This window comes from Peromyscus californicus, unplaced genomic scaffold (genome assembly GCF_007827085.1).
Source record: "Peromyscus californicus insignis strain IS unplaced genomic scaffold, ASM782708v3 Scaffold_20__1_contigs__length_68692818, whole genome shotgun sequence".
NCBI classification, from domain to species: Eukaryota; Metazoa; Chordata; class Mammalia; order Rodentia; family Cricetidae; genus Peromyscus; species Peromyscus californicus.
The window spans coordinates 63,008,550-63,025,829 of NW_026294503.1; the positions used below are offsets into that span (position 1 = coordinate 63,008,550).

General features: G+C 44.0%; 1 protein-coding gene across 1 annotated transcript; it reads left to right on the top strand.

Annotated features, from left to right (window-relative positions):
- The first annotated feature begins 8,595 nt into the window (after positions 1–8,595).
- On the top strand, positions 8,596–9,591 carry LOC128116182 (testis-specific H1 histone). Its single transcript, XM_052747384.1, has one exon. It carries the CDS (start codon positions 8,596–8,598, stop codon positions 9,589–9,591), a length of 996 nt encoding a protein of 331 aa, XP_052603344.1.
- Positions 9,592–17,280: the final 7,689 nt, after the last annotated feature.

Sequence of the window (17,280 nt, forward strand, 5' to 3'; positions counted from 1 at the left end):
ACCTACATATGCTGCTGATAGATGCTGTGGAAGTCAGTTCTGAGATTTGTCAAAAATTAAAGTAGACCTGTCGCATGAGTCAACTATATAAAGATATTCATCAGTGACAATTCACAATAGCTAAGATCTCGAACCAGACTAACTGTCCATCAAAATGACTAAGAAAACTGTGGTGTGTACACACAACGGAATATTTTCAACCACACAGAAGACAAGGTTATGTTATTTGCAGGAAACTGTATATAACTGGAGAAGGTCATAGTGAGCTAATTACATGTCTCGAAGAGACAAATATCATATGTTAAGAGATATTTGCACACTGCGTGAAGATGTGTCACTGTGTTTGGTTTAATAAAAGGCTAAATGGCCAACAGCTAGGTAGGGAGAATAGGTGGGACTTCCAGGAAAAGAGAGGAACTGGGGATGAGTCTAAGCATGCAGAGGAGACACCAGGAGACACAGAACAAGCCAGAGGTACAGAATGAAAGGAAGGTAAAAAACTACGCAGTAGAACATAGATTTTTTTTTTAAAAAAAAAATGGGTTATTTTAAGATATAAGAGCTGGTTAGGAACAAGCATAAGCTATAGGCTGAGCTTTCATAATTAGTAAGAAGTCTCCATGTCATTTTTTTGGGAGCTGGCTGGTGGGACAAGAAAGACTCATTACAATCATATGTTTTCTACAATTTGTGGTTCCCAGATTTTATATAGATACATAAAAGCATAAGTGTGGCTGGAGAGATGGCTCAGTGGTTAAGGGCACTGGCTGCTCTTCCAGAGGTCCTGAGTTCAATTCCCAGCTACCACATGGTGGCTCACAACCATCCATAATGAGATCTGGTGTCCTCTTCTGGCCTGTAGGCATACATGCAGGCAGAACCCTGTATACATAATAAATAAATATTAAAAAGAGCGTAAGTGTATGAAAGTGGATGCAAACTGTCTAGGGGAACGAAGGAAACTTATAGAATGTATCACAGTATTATGTACAATTTATATACTCAATGAAACATTTTAACATTGGGTTATCTATTCATAATTGCTATCACTACTGTCATTCTCCTACGAGGTTCAAATGAAGTTCACACCATGAACTATTATTGTTCTTTTGTTTTTCACTAGCAGTCTTATATGTCATCATAGTTATGCACGGAATCACTACAATGAGCCCTTGAAGATAATACTATGAGATACTTATTAAGTCCCCCCTTGAACTCTACTGTGCAAGCTCTTTCCACCTTGTTTCCTGGTTACAGCCCAGCCTCTTCTTTAGTCGACAAATGACCTCCCAGAGAGCCAGCCACTCTTTGGCTAGCCTTGTGGCACCAGGCAAGTCTTTGTTGTGCAAGAGTGTGTCAGTATAAAGTTCCCTGGTGGTTCTGCTGCACCCCTGGGAAATCCACCCCACCCTATCACCTTGCATTTAAAAATAATAAACATAAGGATTTCGAGAAAGTTAACTGGAATTAGCTTCAAGGGAGGAAGGTTAAAGAGAGGGCTGTTTTAAATCACATAGACTAGAGGTTAAACCAGGGCTAGATAGAACATTCAATTAAGGTTATTAAAAACTGCTGGGGGATGTCCTTCTGTATGCTGTGAATATGTGTTGCTCTCATTGGTTGATAATAAAGCTGTTTGGCCAATGGTGAGGCAGAATAAGATTAGGTGGTACAGTCAAACTGAAGACAGAGATGAAGAAGGGCAGTCTGGAGATGCTAGCCAGTCACCGAGGAAGCAAGGCAAGTAGAAAATGAGGTAACAAGCCACGAACCACATGTCAAAGCATAGATAAGAAATATGGGTTAATTTAAATGTAAAAGCTAGCTAGTGCCGGGCGGTGGTGGCGCACGCCTTTAATCCCAGCACTCGGGAGGCAGAGCCAGGCGGATCTCTGTGAGTTCGAGGCCAGCCTGGACTACCAAGTGAGTTCCAGGAAAGGCACAAAGCTACACAGAGAAACCCTGTCTCGAAAAACCAAAAAAAAAAAAAAAAAAAAAAAAAAAAAAAGCTAGCTAGTAATAAGCCTGAGCCATCAGCCAAGCATTTATAATTAATATAAGCCTCTGAGTGGTAATTTGGGAAGTGACTGCTGGGTATAATTGGGTATACGGGACAGTAAGCGCCACCTCCGGTTGCAAAAAACCTTGCCACAAATACAAGTTTGGTGACCTTTCCATCCTTTTCATAGTCTATGTGGGTCTGTGCATTACTGATTTACATAAAATTAAGATTTTATTTAGTTTATAAAGATGTCTGCATTTGCTTTGTGAAAAGTAGTAATTACTGGTAAACAGCAGCAGTCCTCCATATGGTGGTTTCTCAAGAAGGTATGATCCTTGTCTCAATTACTGTTTTCAGTATCATCCAGTCATAAGACTGCACAGAGTCACTCTGTTGATGGCCTTATCATGTATGCATAATCATCAGGAGAAGTGGCCTGCTAGACTAACTGCTGGAATGGAAATTTTCTGATACTGAGATGGATTATATTCACTATAATAGTCACCTTCACCTTCTTCATGTGTAAAATAAAAGCTTTACATTTCCCCCAATTTAGTATAACGGTGATGATAGGTGTGTTATCCATGGCATTTGAGACATGCTCCATCCAGTCTTAGTTTCTTCAGGACTTTTATCATGAAGGTTTGATGAACTTTGCCAAATGCCTTTTCTGTGTCTTTAAGATGATCAGGTGATTTTTTTATTTATATTATGTTTATTGATTTGTGTTTGTTGAACCACCTCACATTCTGGGATGAATCCAACTTGAACTTAGCCTACAGTCTTTTTCTTTTCTTCCTTCTTCCCCACCCCCACCCCCAGAGTCTCAGTATGTAGTCCTGACAAGCCTGGACCTTGCCAAGTTGATCAAGCTGGTTTTGAACTCACAGAGTTCCACTTGCCCCTCCCTCCAGGATGCTGGAAATAAAGGCGTGCATCACCATGTCCAGCCCAGCACAGTATCTTTTAAATGTGTTCTTGAATTTGGATTGCAAGTCTTTTCTGGAGAATTTTTGCATATATATATGTGTGTAGCACAAATCTTAGCAGGTCTTATTAATAAAATCAAACCTGGGCCCAGTTATTGGGGTGAAATGCTGGAAAATCAGAGAACCAGAACAAGCCACAGCTAACCTTACCTGGCCAACTTCTCAGCTGGTCTTGTTTCCTCAGACTGGAAGCCTCTGTGTCCTCATATCCGAATGGCTCTCAGCTGAACTGCTGCTAGAAGCCTAAAAGCTTAACCAGCCAAATGCTTCTAGTTCCTGGTCCTCATGCCTTATATACCTTTCTGCTTTCTACCACCACTCCCTGGGATTAAAGGCTCACTTCTTGGGAATTAAAGGCGTGTGTCACCATGCCTGGCTGTATCCTTGAACAGATGGATTTCTGCCTCTGGAATGCTAGGATTAAAGGCGTGTGCTACCACTGCCTAACTTCTATGTTTAATATTGTGGCTGTTCTGTCTCCGACCCCAGATAAGTTTATTAGGGTGCACAATAATTTGGGGGACACAATACCACCATATATATATTTATCAGATAAGTTAGTCTGTAGTTTTTTGTTGTTGCTGTCTTCAGTGTTTGTCTTCGGGTTTTTTGTTGTTGTTGTTTTGGGGTTTTTTTTTTTTTTGGTTTGTTTTTTCCCCCCTGCTGTGATAAAATACTCAGACAAAAACAACTTCAGGGAGAAAGGGTTTATTCTGGTTTGCGGTTTAGAAATACAGTCTATGACGTCAGGAAAGACAAGGGGGCAGGGGTTTAGAGCGCTGGTCACAAACAGGAAGAAAAGAGCAGTAAATGTTCTTGTTCAGCTCCCTTCTCACTCACCGTGGTCCAGGAACCCAGGCAGGCAATGGTGCTACCCACAGCAGGCAGGTCTCCCCACCTCAATTAACACAACAAAACAGTCTCTCATAGGCACATCCAGAGGACCGTCTCTCAGGCAAGTCTAGATTCAAGCTGGCAATCAACCATCCTAGTAAAATACCGACTTCATAAACTGCATTTGGGGATGTTACTTCTCTTACTGTTTTGTGGAATGGATTAAGAAATATTGGTCTTCCTTGAAAGTTGGCCAGAATCTTGGGATTATTTTTTAAACTGAACTTAGGTTTTGACAATTTCACACATGCATAAAGTGCATTCAGATGACTGCAACCCCCACCCTAATTCCCCTCCTACCAGCCATGGTTCCCTTCCAAACATTCCTTCTGGTTCTTTTTCAGTGTTTTGATTCCCTTGGTTTTTCCTCCATGTTTTCAAAATTCTCTTCTAAATGACCATTTTCTTCACTTTTGAGGCTGTCATCTGGTTCCTGAGTTGCTTCTAGTTTGTTATTTTGCTTATCCGAGTTCTTGCTTTGGTCACTAATCCTTATTTACAGTAGAGCTCTTTTAATTTTTTTTCTACACATACGGCTATCTCAGTGACCAAGTTGTGGGGTTGGGGATGTGTTCTGTTGGGTGGCTGGTGCTTGTTACCCTTCTTTGCAGTGGTTTGTACATCCATTGGAACTGATCTATCTTCTACTTGTAACTTTTACCCCCTCTTTTGGTTTGTTGGTATTGTTTTATACTAGTCTTTCTACAGCCTTGTCTTCACTAGGAATTACGTTTCCTGCTGCAGTTTAGGAAGGAGATGGACAGTGACATTCCTACTAATTTCCTAGCACTACCGGTTTCATATTGCTATAGGAGATGTCTGTGTACTCCATTTGTGTGTCTATTAAGGTTCAGGGATAGGGGTGTTAGGGTGCTAGTTGGAAAAGGTATAATAATTACTATTTGTTAGAGACACTATCTCATCCTGTATAGGTCAAGCTCTCTCAGAACTCCTTGTGTAGCCCAGGCTGGCCTCTAGCTGACTGTGATCCTTGGCCTCCCAGGTTCTGGGATTACAGGCATGAGTCGCCATGCCCAACAGAGAAAGTGCAGTTTATAGATTGGAGATAAGCTGTGGGTTAATGCTCTTGTACACTGTAAATATTTGTCACTCCTGTTGGTTTAATAAAATGCTGATTGGCCAGTAGTCAGGCAGGAAGTGTAGGTGGGGTGAGCAGACTAGGAGAATTCTGGGAAGAGGAAGGGAAAGATGGAGACACCAGCCAGATGCAGAGGAAGTAAGATGAGAATACCGTACTAAGAAAAGGTACCAAGCCATGGGGCTAAACATAGACAAGAATTATGGGTTAATTTAAGCATAAGAGCTAGTTAGTTATAAGCCTGTGCAACAGGCCAAACAGTTTTATAATTAACATAAGCCTCTGTGTGTTTATTTGGGTCTGAATGGCTGCAGAACCAGGCGGGACAGAAACTTCTGTCTACAGAGATAAGGGTATCAATATGCAAATAGTAAAACAGGTAGGTAAGGGGAAAAGGAGGAGAGAGGGAGTAAAGTATGAATGAGAAGTAGCAGAAGGACAATTATAGATGTATGAGAATAAATAAAAAGAAAAATATATAAATAAATTTTATTACTTTCTCATTAAAAAATAAATATGCTAGAAATTCTTAATGGTGTAGAACGGCAAGGGACACTCATGAAAACCTTTTTTTCTTGGTGAGATCCAAGTTAAAACACAGTAGCTTAACATATAAAACTGTAAATGATAGCAAAAATATAAACAAAGTGCAAAAAAAGTTAAATAAACAACAGAAAATCAAAGCAACTAAAATGTGAAATTAAAAGAAAGAAAAGCAGTAACGTGAAATAGAAAAGATTCTGCTCCTAGTCTGATTTTTTTTCCTCAGTGAAACAATGTGGTTCCTCTGCCTCCTGGGACTGCCATATTCTTCTGTGGGCTAATGGAAGGACAGCTAGTCTCAGCACGTCAGACAAGTCAGCATGCCCTCCGAGATGAGAAGGACATCTGTGACAACAGACTGCTTTCTGCCATTATTTTACTATCCAGAGTCTCATCTTGCCCGGTTACAAGCTTGCTTTCTCAATTCCTTGGGCAGGGCTGCCTGTGAAAGGAGGCCTGCCCACCTGGACATCCCTGTGTGCTGGCGGAGCACTGGGCAGGGGAGGATCACTCTCTCTCGCTGCCCAGGTTTCCTTTCTACACAACTTTAAATTTGTTCTCATTTCTTTCCTCACCAAACTGCGCATTTTTCACATCTTTCTGCTCCACCTTCTGCTCTTGGTCACTGTAAGTATGGCTAAGAGTGTTGAACCATAGGTAGTCCATTGCCTGGATAGTGTGCTTTCTGGAACTTTCCTCCACTAAACACAGTAATCCATCACCTTTGAATTCCCCGTTCTCAGGACATGAGCAGAAGACACCCAGGTTCTTTGCCAGAGTGTAACAACAAGAATGGCTTTTAGCTTGTGTCTGAATAGAGGCGGTGTTTCCCTCTGAAATGTATACTCACAGTCGTTTCCATGTTCACTGTGGTTGGCACTGTCGTTGGAATGGCCCCCTCATTTCTGCTCATAGCGCTTTAGGGCTTTCCTAGCTCCCAAACTCTTCCACATTCCTTACGCAAATCAGTTTATGGCCCGAAAACCACACGGCAGGGTTTTTCAGGGCAATAGTGCCGTTTCTTGGGCTAATTTTCTGTGTTGTCTTTCCTGCCGCTGTGACAAGTACTTGACACAGCTTAAGGGAGGGAGTATTTGTTTTGGCTCATGGCTTGGGAATGTATTGCATCATGGTGAGGAAGATGAGGCAGAGTCATGGCAGTGGGAACTTTCGAATCTCAGAGGACCAGGAAGCAGAGAGATCAGTAGGAAGATCAGGCTATATAATCCTCAATGCCCTGCCCCCATCCCCAAACTCCATTCTTCCAGCTGGGTCTTACATCCTAAAGGTTCCACATTGTCCCCAAATACCAACACTAGCTGGGAATCAGGTATTCAAACATATGTGTGAGCCTGCTGGAAACAGTTCGTTACGAAACACCATGACCAAAAAGCAAGTTGGGGAGAAAAGGGTTTATTTGGCTTACACTTCAGCAATGCTGTTCATCACTGAAGGGAGTCAGGACAGGAACTCAAACAGGGCAGGAGCTGGGGCAGAGGCCATGGAGGAGAGCTGCTTACTGGCTTGCTTCCCCTGGCTTGCTCAGCCTGCTTTCTTACAGAACCCAGGCACCATTAGCCTAGGGATGGCCCTACTCACCATGGGCTGGTTCCTCCTCCTTAGATCACTGTAGTAGTTTGAATGTAATTGGCCCTTATAAGCTCATAGGGAATGGTATTACTGGGAGATCTGGCTTTGTTGCAGTAGGTATGGCCTTGTTGGAGGAAGTGTGTTACTGAGGAGGTGGGCTTTGAGGTCTCATAAATGCTTAAGCCATGCCCAGTATCTCAGACCACTTCCTGTTGCCTGCGGGGATCAAGATGCAGCTCCTTCTCCACTCTCAGCTCCTTCTCCAGCACCATGTCTGCCTGCATGCTGCCATGTCCCGCCATGATGATAATAGACTAAACCTCTTAAACTGTAAGCCAGCCCTAATTAAATGTTTTCCTTTATAAGACTTGCGGTGGTCGTGGTGTCTCTTCACAGCACTAGAAACCCTAAGACAATCAATCACTAGTTGAGAAAATGCCTTACAGCTGGATCTCAAGGCATTTTTCAACTGAGGCTCCTTCCTCTCTGATGACTCTGCCTTGTATCAAGTTGACATAAACCAGCCAGTAGAGTAACACACAAAAGCAGAAAATCTTAGGAGTTGCTTCATCATAGTGAAGCTTTTGGTTTTCAGTTGGTATTTTAGCGTGAGGTGTTGGATCACATCTTCTGTGTTACAGCAGCAGTCTGGGTTTAATATGCGCCTATGTCTCCCGACCAAAATCCAAGGTTTTTCTTTCCTAAAACTTATTACATGCATTGTACCCTTACACACCAAATTAAACACAAAAAGGTGTAGGATTACAGAAATAATTGAGGTTGTGGTAATTAAGACATGAAGGATCAATTGATTTTTAAAGAGCTTCAGTTTGGGAAAAAAGGAATTTTAGCAAGAACTTGAAAGCAAAGTTTGTCTAGGGAGGGAAAGAAGTAGAAAGTGTTTTCTGGGGATTTGAAACCTGGTCGGTCCTGGCCCACCTGACTATGGAAGGAGCCCTCTGACCTTCCCATGGTGGCAATCGGAACAGCAGGGAGACCACAGTAGTGCCTGCTTTTTCCTGCTCTGGAGCACCTTCCACTGCACAGCCAGGGAGCCAAGAGACATAATTGCAGAGTTGGCTTTGGGGGGAGGGTAGGGTTGGGGGGTGGTGTGTGTTTTGGGGTTCTTGTTTCTTGGAGCCCCTCCCTTACTTTTTACAGACATGATACTGCTTGTTTGGTGTGGGATGAGGGAGCAGCTCCTTTTTTCTTGGGTGGGTGCTAGCACAGCCCAAGAAAGATAACGGCCTCCAGCAGGAACTGACCCAGAACAAACCCCTGGAGATGAGAGACACAGTGACGCTGAAGAATTGGGGTGGCCCAGAGGTCAAAGGAGGTCAGTCTGCAGACGGGCTTCGTCTGCGCTGGGGGGCCGCGCCCCCCTCTGTGACGTGGACGTGCCAGAGACCCACACTGGGCGAGGCCAGGGTGCAGCTCAAAGCAGGTGGCCCCGCGGCGGGGTGGCGGGGAGCGGGCCCATGGCTGAGGCGGCCCAGCCCAGTGGGGAATCCCAAGGGGCAGAAGTTACGCTCCAGATCCAGCAGCCGACGGAGCGAGCCCTGAGGACACCGGTCCGACGGGGCCCGCACTCGGTGCTCAGAGTGTCCCAGCTGCTGCTCAGGGCCATCGCGGGCCACCAGCGGCTGACGCTGGCGGCGCTCAAGAAGGAGCTGGGAAACGCCGGCTACGAAGTGCGCCGGAAAATCAGCCGCCACGTCGGGGAATCCACCAGGTCCGAGAAGGGCACACTCCTTCGGGTCAGTGGCAGCGATGCTGCGGGCTACTTCAGGGTCTGGAGAGCCCCAAAGCCGAGGAGAAAGGGGGCACGGTCCCGGCTGACGCTGGGCCGCCGCTCCTCAAAGAGGACCCTGCCCCGATCCCCCAGACCGCGCAGGCCCCGCTCGCGTCGCAAGGCAGCCAAGAAGGCCCGAGAAGTCTGGAGACGCAAGGCCAAGGTTTCGAAGGCAAAGCCCAGGGGGACCAGATCAATGGCCAGGTCAAGAGTCAGGTCAAGGACCAGGTCAAGGGCCAGGTCAAGGGCCAGGTCAGTGGCCAAGTCTAGAGCCACAGACCAGGTGTGTGCCAGGGCCAAGGAACAGGCTTGTGCCAGAGCTAGGGAACAGGCTCGTGCCAGGAGCAGGGCACAGGACTGTGCCAAGGCCAAGGAGGAGGAGTGCGCCAAGGCCAGGGAACAGGCATGTACCGGAGCCAAGGAGGAAGCCAGGGTCAGGACAATGGACAATAGCAAAGTAAGGCCTTCAGGGGAAGACGCCAAGCCTCAACCTAAAGATGAGAGGAAGCCAAGCTCGAAATCCAGGGACGAGAAGAGGCAGGAACCCGAGAAGCTGGTAAAAGGAAACACGCAGAAGCCAGCTGTGGCCAAAGCTGACAGTGCTTCTTCCAGCGGACACGGAAAAGCACGCACGAAGTCTTCTACCAAAAGTGAAGCTCCTGGGTGCTCAGGGAATTCTTAATGTCAGAGCTGTTCCTCAGGGCACTGTTTCCAGACAGGCTCCAAGGAGAGCAGCTGTCTTTCATTGAAGCTATTTACAAGACCTTCCTGTGTCTGTGTTTTCTCTGGCTCGCTAGCTACTGGAAGGGAAAAGAGTGGGTGTTGAGGTGAGACCCATAGCAGGGCCTTGGAAGGGGAGGGGAGCGCGAATTGAGAGTCTGCTATTCCCACAGGACCTCTCTTAAAGAAAGGAAACAGGAAGAGGGACATCACCAGGGTTACTCAAGAACACCCATCAAGGGCGCTGTCCAGTCGTCCCTGCGTTTTTGAGAGGCGGGCAAGAGAACAAACACCTTTGAATGTCCTATTAATTCAGATGTGGTCTTAAAATTAACTTGGGGGTAAAACTTGATTACAGTGAATTTGTAGCCTTTATCCTGAATTACAGTATTTGAGTTGAAAAACACAAAATCTTGGATGGGAATGGTAGGTCAAATGATGTCGTGGGCGAAAGCATTCCGCATAGGGTGTGGCGCAGTGTAGGTGTTCAGGGACAAGTGCTAAATATGTAGCTGCTGTAGAGCAGAGCAGGACTGGATGGGGACTTAGAGAAATCAGGGTTCCAGTCAGAGTTCTGCTCTTCTGACCTGAAGCCATGCCATTTGCTTAAGCACCTGTGGTCTTGGATTGATTGTCTCTCAATGTCAGTAAAACCAGGACCAAGCACCACAGTGTGGGCTTTGCTTAACCAAATTCAGCCAAGGGGACTGATAGCTGAGAGAGCGCTAACTCTTGGAGGGGAAAACTGCTAATGTTGACTACACGCTTGTAAGAAACATAGGCAAGGCAACCAGAAAATGGGCACTTCACTTGTGCTCCTTTCTAGAACAAGTCTACATGGGGTACAATGAGCTATTGAGCAAATGCATGGTTTAGTTCTGGATGCCAGGGTGAAGGGTAGCAGGAGCCATCCTCATGCCACAGGCCGCGACTCTAGCTTCTTAGATAGGTAAGACATTAGGGTGAACACAGATTGGCGGCCTCCAAAGGAAGCCAAGTAAGTGGGAGAATGGATGCTTCCAGGGGTGTTTTTTTTTTTTTTTTTTTTTAAATTCTTGATAAGAGGTCATAGTGGACATGGTAGCTTTCCCCAGATGTATACCTGACCATGTTTTTCCCAGGAGAAGCATTATCTTCCACAAGGGAAATGATGATATGCCTTTCAAGCCATGTATTCAAGTGATGTGTATTAAAGCTTGCTACTGCTGACTTTCATGTATGGGAATAACTGTTTCAGTGCCACTGAAGCCAAATCAGAAAGGCACCGGCAGTGTGTCTCATGTGCCTGTGAGCTGAACTGTGGAATCCCCTACACCCTGCAGTTCTGTGCACTTGAATGTGAGGGGCAGAAGGAAGCAAAGGGAATTGGAGGATCATCTGGGAAGAGGAACTCAAACATTGTCTAGTGTTTTAATTAACCTTATATTACCTTGTATAGGACCAGTAGCGAATAGGAGATCCAAACCCTGAGCCTATCTAGACAAAAGTGATTACTCCACTTATTTTCATTAATAAACTCGGGAGTAGCTGTATTTTAGGGAAATACAGGAAATCATGAACTCAATTTAGGCTATCCAGCTCATTGGACTATCTGAGCACTCTGCCAAAGGAACTCTTCCTCCTCCTCCAAACATCTAGTTATATACCTCACATCCAGCCATTAATGCAAAACTTTGGGACCTATCCTGAGAACACTAAAATGGATACATCACAATCCCCACTTTGTTTTTTAAATACATTCCATGGGAAGCGTTGGTTATTTTAATCAGAGCAAATAAAATGTCCCTAACCTCAGTTCTTGGATTTCCTGTTACCCCACTTGTCTAATACAATGCTAACCAGATTATTGTTGGGAATAAAGTTTTAGGGAACATTTATGTGAAACTATTCCTGGGAAGACATGAATAAATATCTGTTTACCCCAGATAAGGAACCATGACAGACCAAAGTGAGGCTACAAACACGTCCAGATTGGTGAACCGATGAGGTTTATTGGACTTACACTATGGGTAAGAGGCCACTGATGGGAGAAGAAATGAGTCATGCCCAGCCCTGTGTAAGACCATTCATAGCTCTGTGTACACTGTGTAAGGCCATTCATAGCTCTGTGTACACTGTGTAAGGCCACTCATGGCCCTGTGTAAGATCCCACTCACAGCACTGTGCACACTGTGCAAGGCCACTCATGGCCCTGTGTAAGATTCCACTCACAGCACTGTGTACACTGTGTAAAGGCCACTCATGGCCCTGTGTAAGATCCCATTCACAGCACTGTATACACTGTGTAAGACCACTCATGGCCCTCTGTATGATCCCATTCACAGCACTGTGTAAGGACACTCATGACTCTGTGTAAGATCCCATTCACAGCACTGTGTAAGACCACTCACAGCACTATATAAGAACCACTTCTTGCTCTCTGACTTCATTCCCTGGGAGCTTTGCTAAATCTTGTGGCAGACCCAAGTTTTCTTCTTCCTGTAGACCCTTCTAGACCCCCTACTCTCCTAGTCCATGCCCATTCCTTTTTGCCAGCTCCCAATATCTAGAAACATATTCTGCCTGGAACCCTCAGGGACCACACCTGGCAAGGGACTCAGAAGTACTCCCTACCAGGCAACCCAGAGTCATCACAGTTTCCTCAGATCTGGAGAAGGCAACAGAAACCAAGGAACAGGGCACTCAACCCAACAAAGACCAGATGGCAACACCTACAATCACAACCATCACAGACCCAGAAGCCTAGATGCCACTGCCAAAACACAACCATACCACCATAAACAATATGCCTCCACCAGAACCCAGCAACTCTCCCACAGTAGGCCCTGACAAGCAACACAGCTGAAGCTCAAGACAATCACTTCAAATAGTTCTTACAAATATGCTCAAGGACCTCAAAGAGGATGTGAATAAATCCCTTAATGGAGTCTGTGAAAGCATAAACAGTGGAAAGAAATGAATAAAACAGTCTAATATCCAAAGTTAGAAATAGAACCTCTAAAGAAAACCCAAATTGAGGTAAAACTGGAGAGGAAAATTTTAGGAAGTGAAACAAAATCTCAGAGATAAGTCTCACCAACAGAGTACAAGACACATGTCTTAGTCAGGGTTTCTATTGCTGTGAAGAGACACCATGACCATGGCAACTCTTGTAAAGGAAAACATTTAATGGGGTGGCTTACAGCTTCAGAGGTTCAGTCCATTATCATGGCGGGACATGGTAGCATGCAGGCAGACATGGTGCTGGAGGAGCTGAGAGTTCTACATCTTGATATGCAGGTGACAGGAAGTGATCTGAGATACTGGGCCTGGCTTGATCATATATGAGACCTCAAAGCTCACCCCCACAGTGACACACTTCCTCCAACAAGGCCATACCTACTCCAACAAGGCCACACCTCCTATTAGTGCTACTCCCTATGAGCTTATGGAGGCAATTAAATTCAAACTACTACAACATACAAGAGAAAATCTCAGGTATTGAGGAAAAGATAGAAGAGATAGATTCCTCAGTCAAAGAATATGTTAAATCTAAAAAAGAAAAAAAATCCAGGAATAAAATATTCAGGAAATCTGAGACATTATGTAAAGACTAAATCTAAGAATAACATGAATAGAGGACAGAGAAATGCAGGTCAAGGGCACAGGAAATATATTCAACAAAATCATTGGAGAAAATTCCCCTAATCTAAAGAAAGAGATGCTTATCAAAGTATAAGAAGCATAATTAGCACCAAATAGACTAGACCAGAAAAGAAATTCTCACAACACATAATCAAAACACTAAACACATAGAACAAAGAAATTTAAAAGCTACAAGAGAAAAAGACCAAGTAACAAGGCTTTTATATGTTACTTGGTCTTTTTCTCTTGAACATCCAAGAAAACACAGGAATAAATAATCCCAGAAAGCTCTCAATTTCTCAATAAAAAAGACACAGACTAACAGATTGGATTATGTAGCACAAATTCTAATGAAAGCTGAAAGATCAGAGAAGCAGAGCATCCAGCCACTAGAGAGACTTCTTACCTCTAGGAATCCTCAGACTGAAAAAGGACCAAGCTCCTGTCTCCATCCTGCCTTATCACTTCCTCTCTCTGCCCAGCCATATCACTTCCTGTTTCCTCCTCCCAAGTGCTGGGATTAAAGGCATGTGTTTACCAAATACTGAGATCAAAGATATGAGATCCCAAGTGCAGGGATTAAAGGTGTATGCCACCACCACCTGGCCTCTAGTGGCTAGCTCCATACTCTGATCTTCAGGTAAGCTTTATTTGTTAGAACACAAACAAAATATCACCTCATTTCCCCCTTTTTGTCTAAAATAAAAAAAGGATGTTATAATTAATATAAGGAAAACTATATACAATAAGTACAATAACTATATACAATATATGCAGGCAATAAATACATCAATAATGTCTAGTCCATTAGCATTTGACAAATTCAGAGAAAATACCCCAATATCTATCCTATCTTGGTGAGTCCAAAGTATTGTACCTAATTTACCTCCTATCCTAATTTGCATTACCAACCCAAAACTATCTTTTGACGTCTTTCAACCCTGTATACTTTATACCTCTTTAGTGAGTTTCTTTTCTGAGCCTGGTAACAAGGAAAACTATAACTATCTAGTCTTCAACCCCATCAGAGACCTGAGAAGGAATACTATTACTTGAGTAAGCAGGAAGTGCAAGCAAGCAACTTCCAAAACATGTGAGAAATGACAGAAACAACTGGCTGCCTGTCACCCAAGTTTCCTCTGAAATGGTGGGGCAGCCATCTTTGGCTTACAGGCCTAGAATATCTGCCAGACTCATCTGTGAAGCAGGATTTTCTGAAGGGCATTCCTACCTTGTCTTGGCAAGGTTCAGCAGTCCTTTCTTTTGTGTCCTGCTTGTCCATTTGGACAGCACACTGTCAGCAGTCGATATAAGGGCATTGGCTTACCCAGTGGCTAACTTTTGCCACAAAGAAAGTAAACTCCATATAGAATTTCTTCAATGTCCATCATCTTCTCCAAAATAGTTTGGTGCTGCCAAGAGCAGACATGTCTTATTGTCATAAAAAAAAAGAATTTATGTTATTAAAACATCTTAAATGCCATATTCTGTAGATCTCTGAAGTGTTTGAAGACCACCTATCTACCTAAAATATATCAATGACTTAGCTTTCTTTCCTAATTCTTCAATTCTGTTCCAAGCATTCAAGGCTGCTGCATGGCATAAAGCCAGCAGGGTGTGGTCATCCTATAGAGATTGCATTTCTACATTAGAATAATCTCCCTCTCTAAGAAGTTTGTCTTCAGAAATTTCCATACCTCTGACCCTACTTTGTTGTTCAATGGTCTTAGCCTCATCTTTCCACCAGGTCCTCCACGGTATCTGAGGACCAGGCTCCAAGACTGCTGTAACCAAGTCTCTCTAGACTTGAGGGCTAATTCTATTACAAGTTGGCAATGAGTTTAACATTTATTTCACAAAAGGTGAATGCACGCCATATGAGACTATCGCTTTCTTCAATCTCCTCAAATCTAACGTTTGCACAGGAGTCCATTTAGCTCTTACATAGTCTTGGGGATATCTATCATTTGGAAGTTCCTGTAAGGCTACTGGATAAATTAAGGCTGGCTTTTTGAAAACCTTATGCTGTTCCTCTGTAACCTTATAATGCAATGCTGAGATTGGTTCTCTTTTAAGTTCCTCTGTCTGCGTCTGAATATCTCTATGGTCTGTTTTAATAAGTTTTTCTAAAACTTTTATCTTGGCACTCATTTTAACCAACTTTTTAAATGATAAAACAAAAATGATCAAACAGATAATATTTATAATTGATTATGTAAATCCCATCTAAATTAACTATCCTCTCATTTAATTGCTCCATTTTCAAGCTGTCCAGCATATTATCATACAGAGACCTAACTCCCTCCACTGTAATAGTGTTTCCCACTTTTTAATGTGGGGAAAAACTCTCTCCTTTAACTATTCCTCCCTTTAAGAATTCCCAATTGTCTCACCAAATCGGCCAACAAAGACGATGAAGATGTGAGGCTGACGGCTTCTGCAAAGAACAGTAGAAGCCTGAGCAGGTTACCTAGTGTGGCAGCCTTCTGAGGAGGGGGTCCAGGGAAAGTCCACAACCCACTAGGAGAAGAGAAGCCAGCCGTCTGCATGGGGGAACGTGAGAAAGTGCCTAACTCCTGCAGGGTTTGGGGGCCAAATGCTTGTGTGTGGAGTTTGCTGCAGAGAGGCTGCAACAGAAGAATCCCAGACTCACTCAGAGGCTTTGGACAAAAGAGAGAAGAACCCAGCCAGCAAGGCAGTGACTCCAGCAGGAGCTCCCTGTGTGCAGGTCCTGGTGTGTACCAGTGGCTGCAAAGCCATGGGCAAGAGGCTTTTTCGTGAATTTATGCCCCACAAATTGGACGCCAGATGTAGCACGAATTCTAATTGGTCTTAAAAATAAAAACCTGGAGTCAGATATCTGACTTTTAAAAGCTGAAAGATCAGAGAAGCAGAGCAGCCAACCAATAGAAAGACTTCTTACCTCTAGGAATCCTCAGACTGAAAGGGCCAAACTCCTGTCTCCACCCCACCTTATCACTTCCTCTCTCCACCCAGCCATATTACTTCCTGTTTCCTCCTCCCAAGTGCTGGGAGCAAAGGCATGAGATCCCAAGTGCAGGGATTAAAGGTGTGTGCCACCACTGCCTGGCCTCTAGTGGCTAGCTCTGCGCGCTGATCTCCAGGCAAGCTTTATTTGTGAGAGCACAAACAAAATATCCCAAGATTATGTAAAGCTATTATTGAGAATGGCGTGTGTTGGTCACTCCTTTTCCCCGTCTGTGTTCATAGTCTGATTTTGTGTTTCAGTAAATATAGCTTCATTAGCTTTCTTTCTGTGGCCTCTTTACTGTGTTCATTTTCTCTCTTCAGTCTGCACTATTACTTTCAGTATTCTCTGCAGGGCCAGAAGAGAGAGAGAGAGAGAGAGAGAGAGAGAGAGAGAGAGAGAGAGAGAGAGAGAGAGAGAGAGAGAGATTCTCATCAAAAGTTTTTCTTTATGTTTCAACTGTGGCAGATAGCTTTGCTAGGTAAAGTGGTCTGAGGTGGCATTTGTGGTTATTGTAGAACTTAGAGTACATTGATAACTTCAGTCTCTTCTGGTTTTTGCAGTTTCTATTGAGACTAGGCTGCCAGCAGACGGTGTGGCCCAGATTAAAGGTGGATCTCCCCACTCCAAAGAGCTGAATTAAAAGTGGGTCTTCTTACTTCAGGTGATTTAATTAAGAAAAAAAAATGTTAGCAACGTACCCGGCCACTTGGATTTCAGAGTTCATTCCAGATGCAGTCATGTTGACACCCAAGAGGGGCCATCACAGCGTGACTTGGGATTTTTTCTCTTGAAGCTTTCGATATCCTCTCTTTGTTGTGTGTATTTAGTGTTGTAACTACTTTTCTGGTCTGGTTTCTTTGGTGTTCTGTGTGCTTCTCGAATCTACACCCAAAGGGTCTTTCTATAATGTGCTTATTTATATTGTTTCTGTGTGGGTGAAGGTCACGTGTTCAGAACCCACTTCCACACAATGTTTCCATGTCAGGGGTCTCAAAACAGCAGATCTCTCCTGCTCTCACCCTCTGGGGAACTCCA

Bases quoted from the DNA above. Each gene is read 5' to 3' on its own strand.
- LOC128116182 (XM_052747384.1), top strand. From the start codon at position 8,596: ATGGCTGAGGCGGCCCAGCCCAGTGGGGAATCCCAAGGGGCAGAAGTT.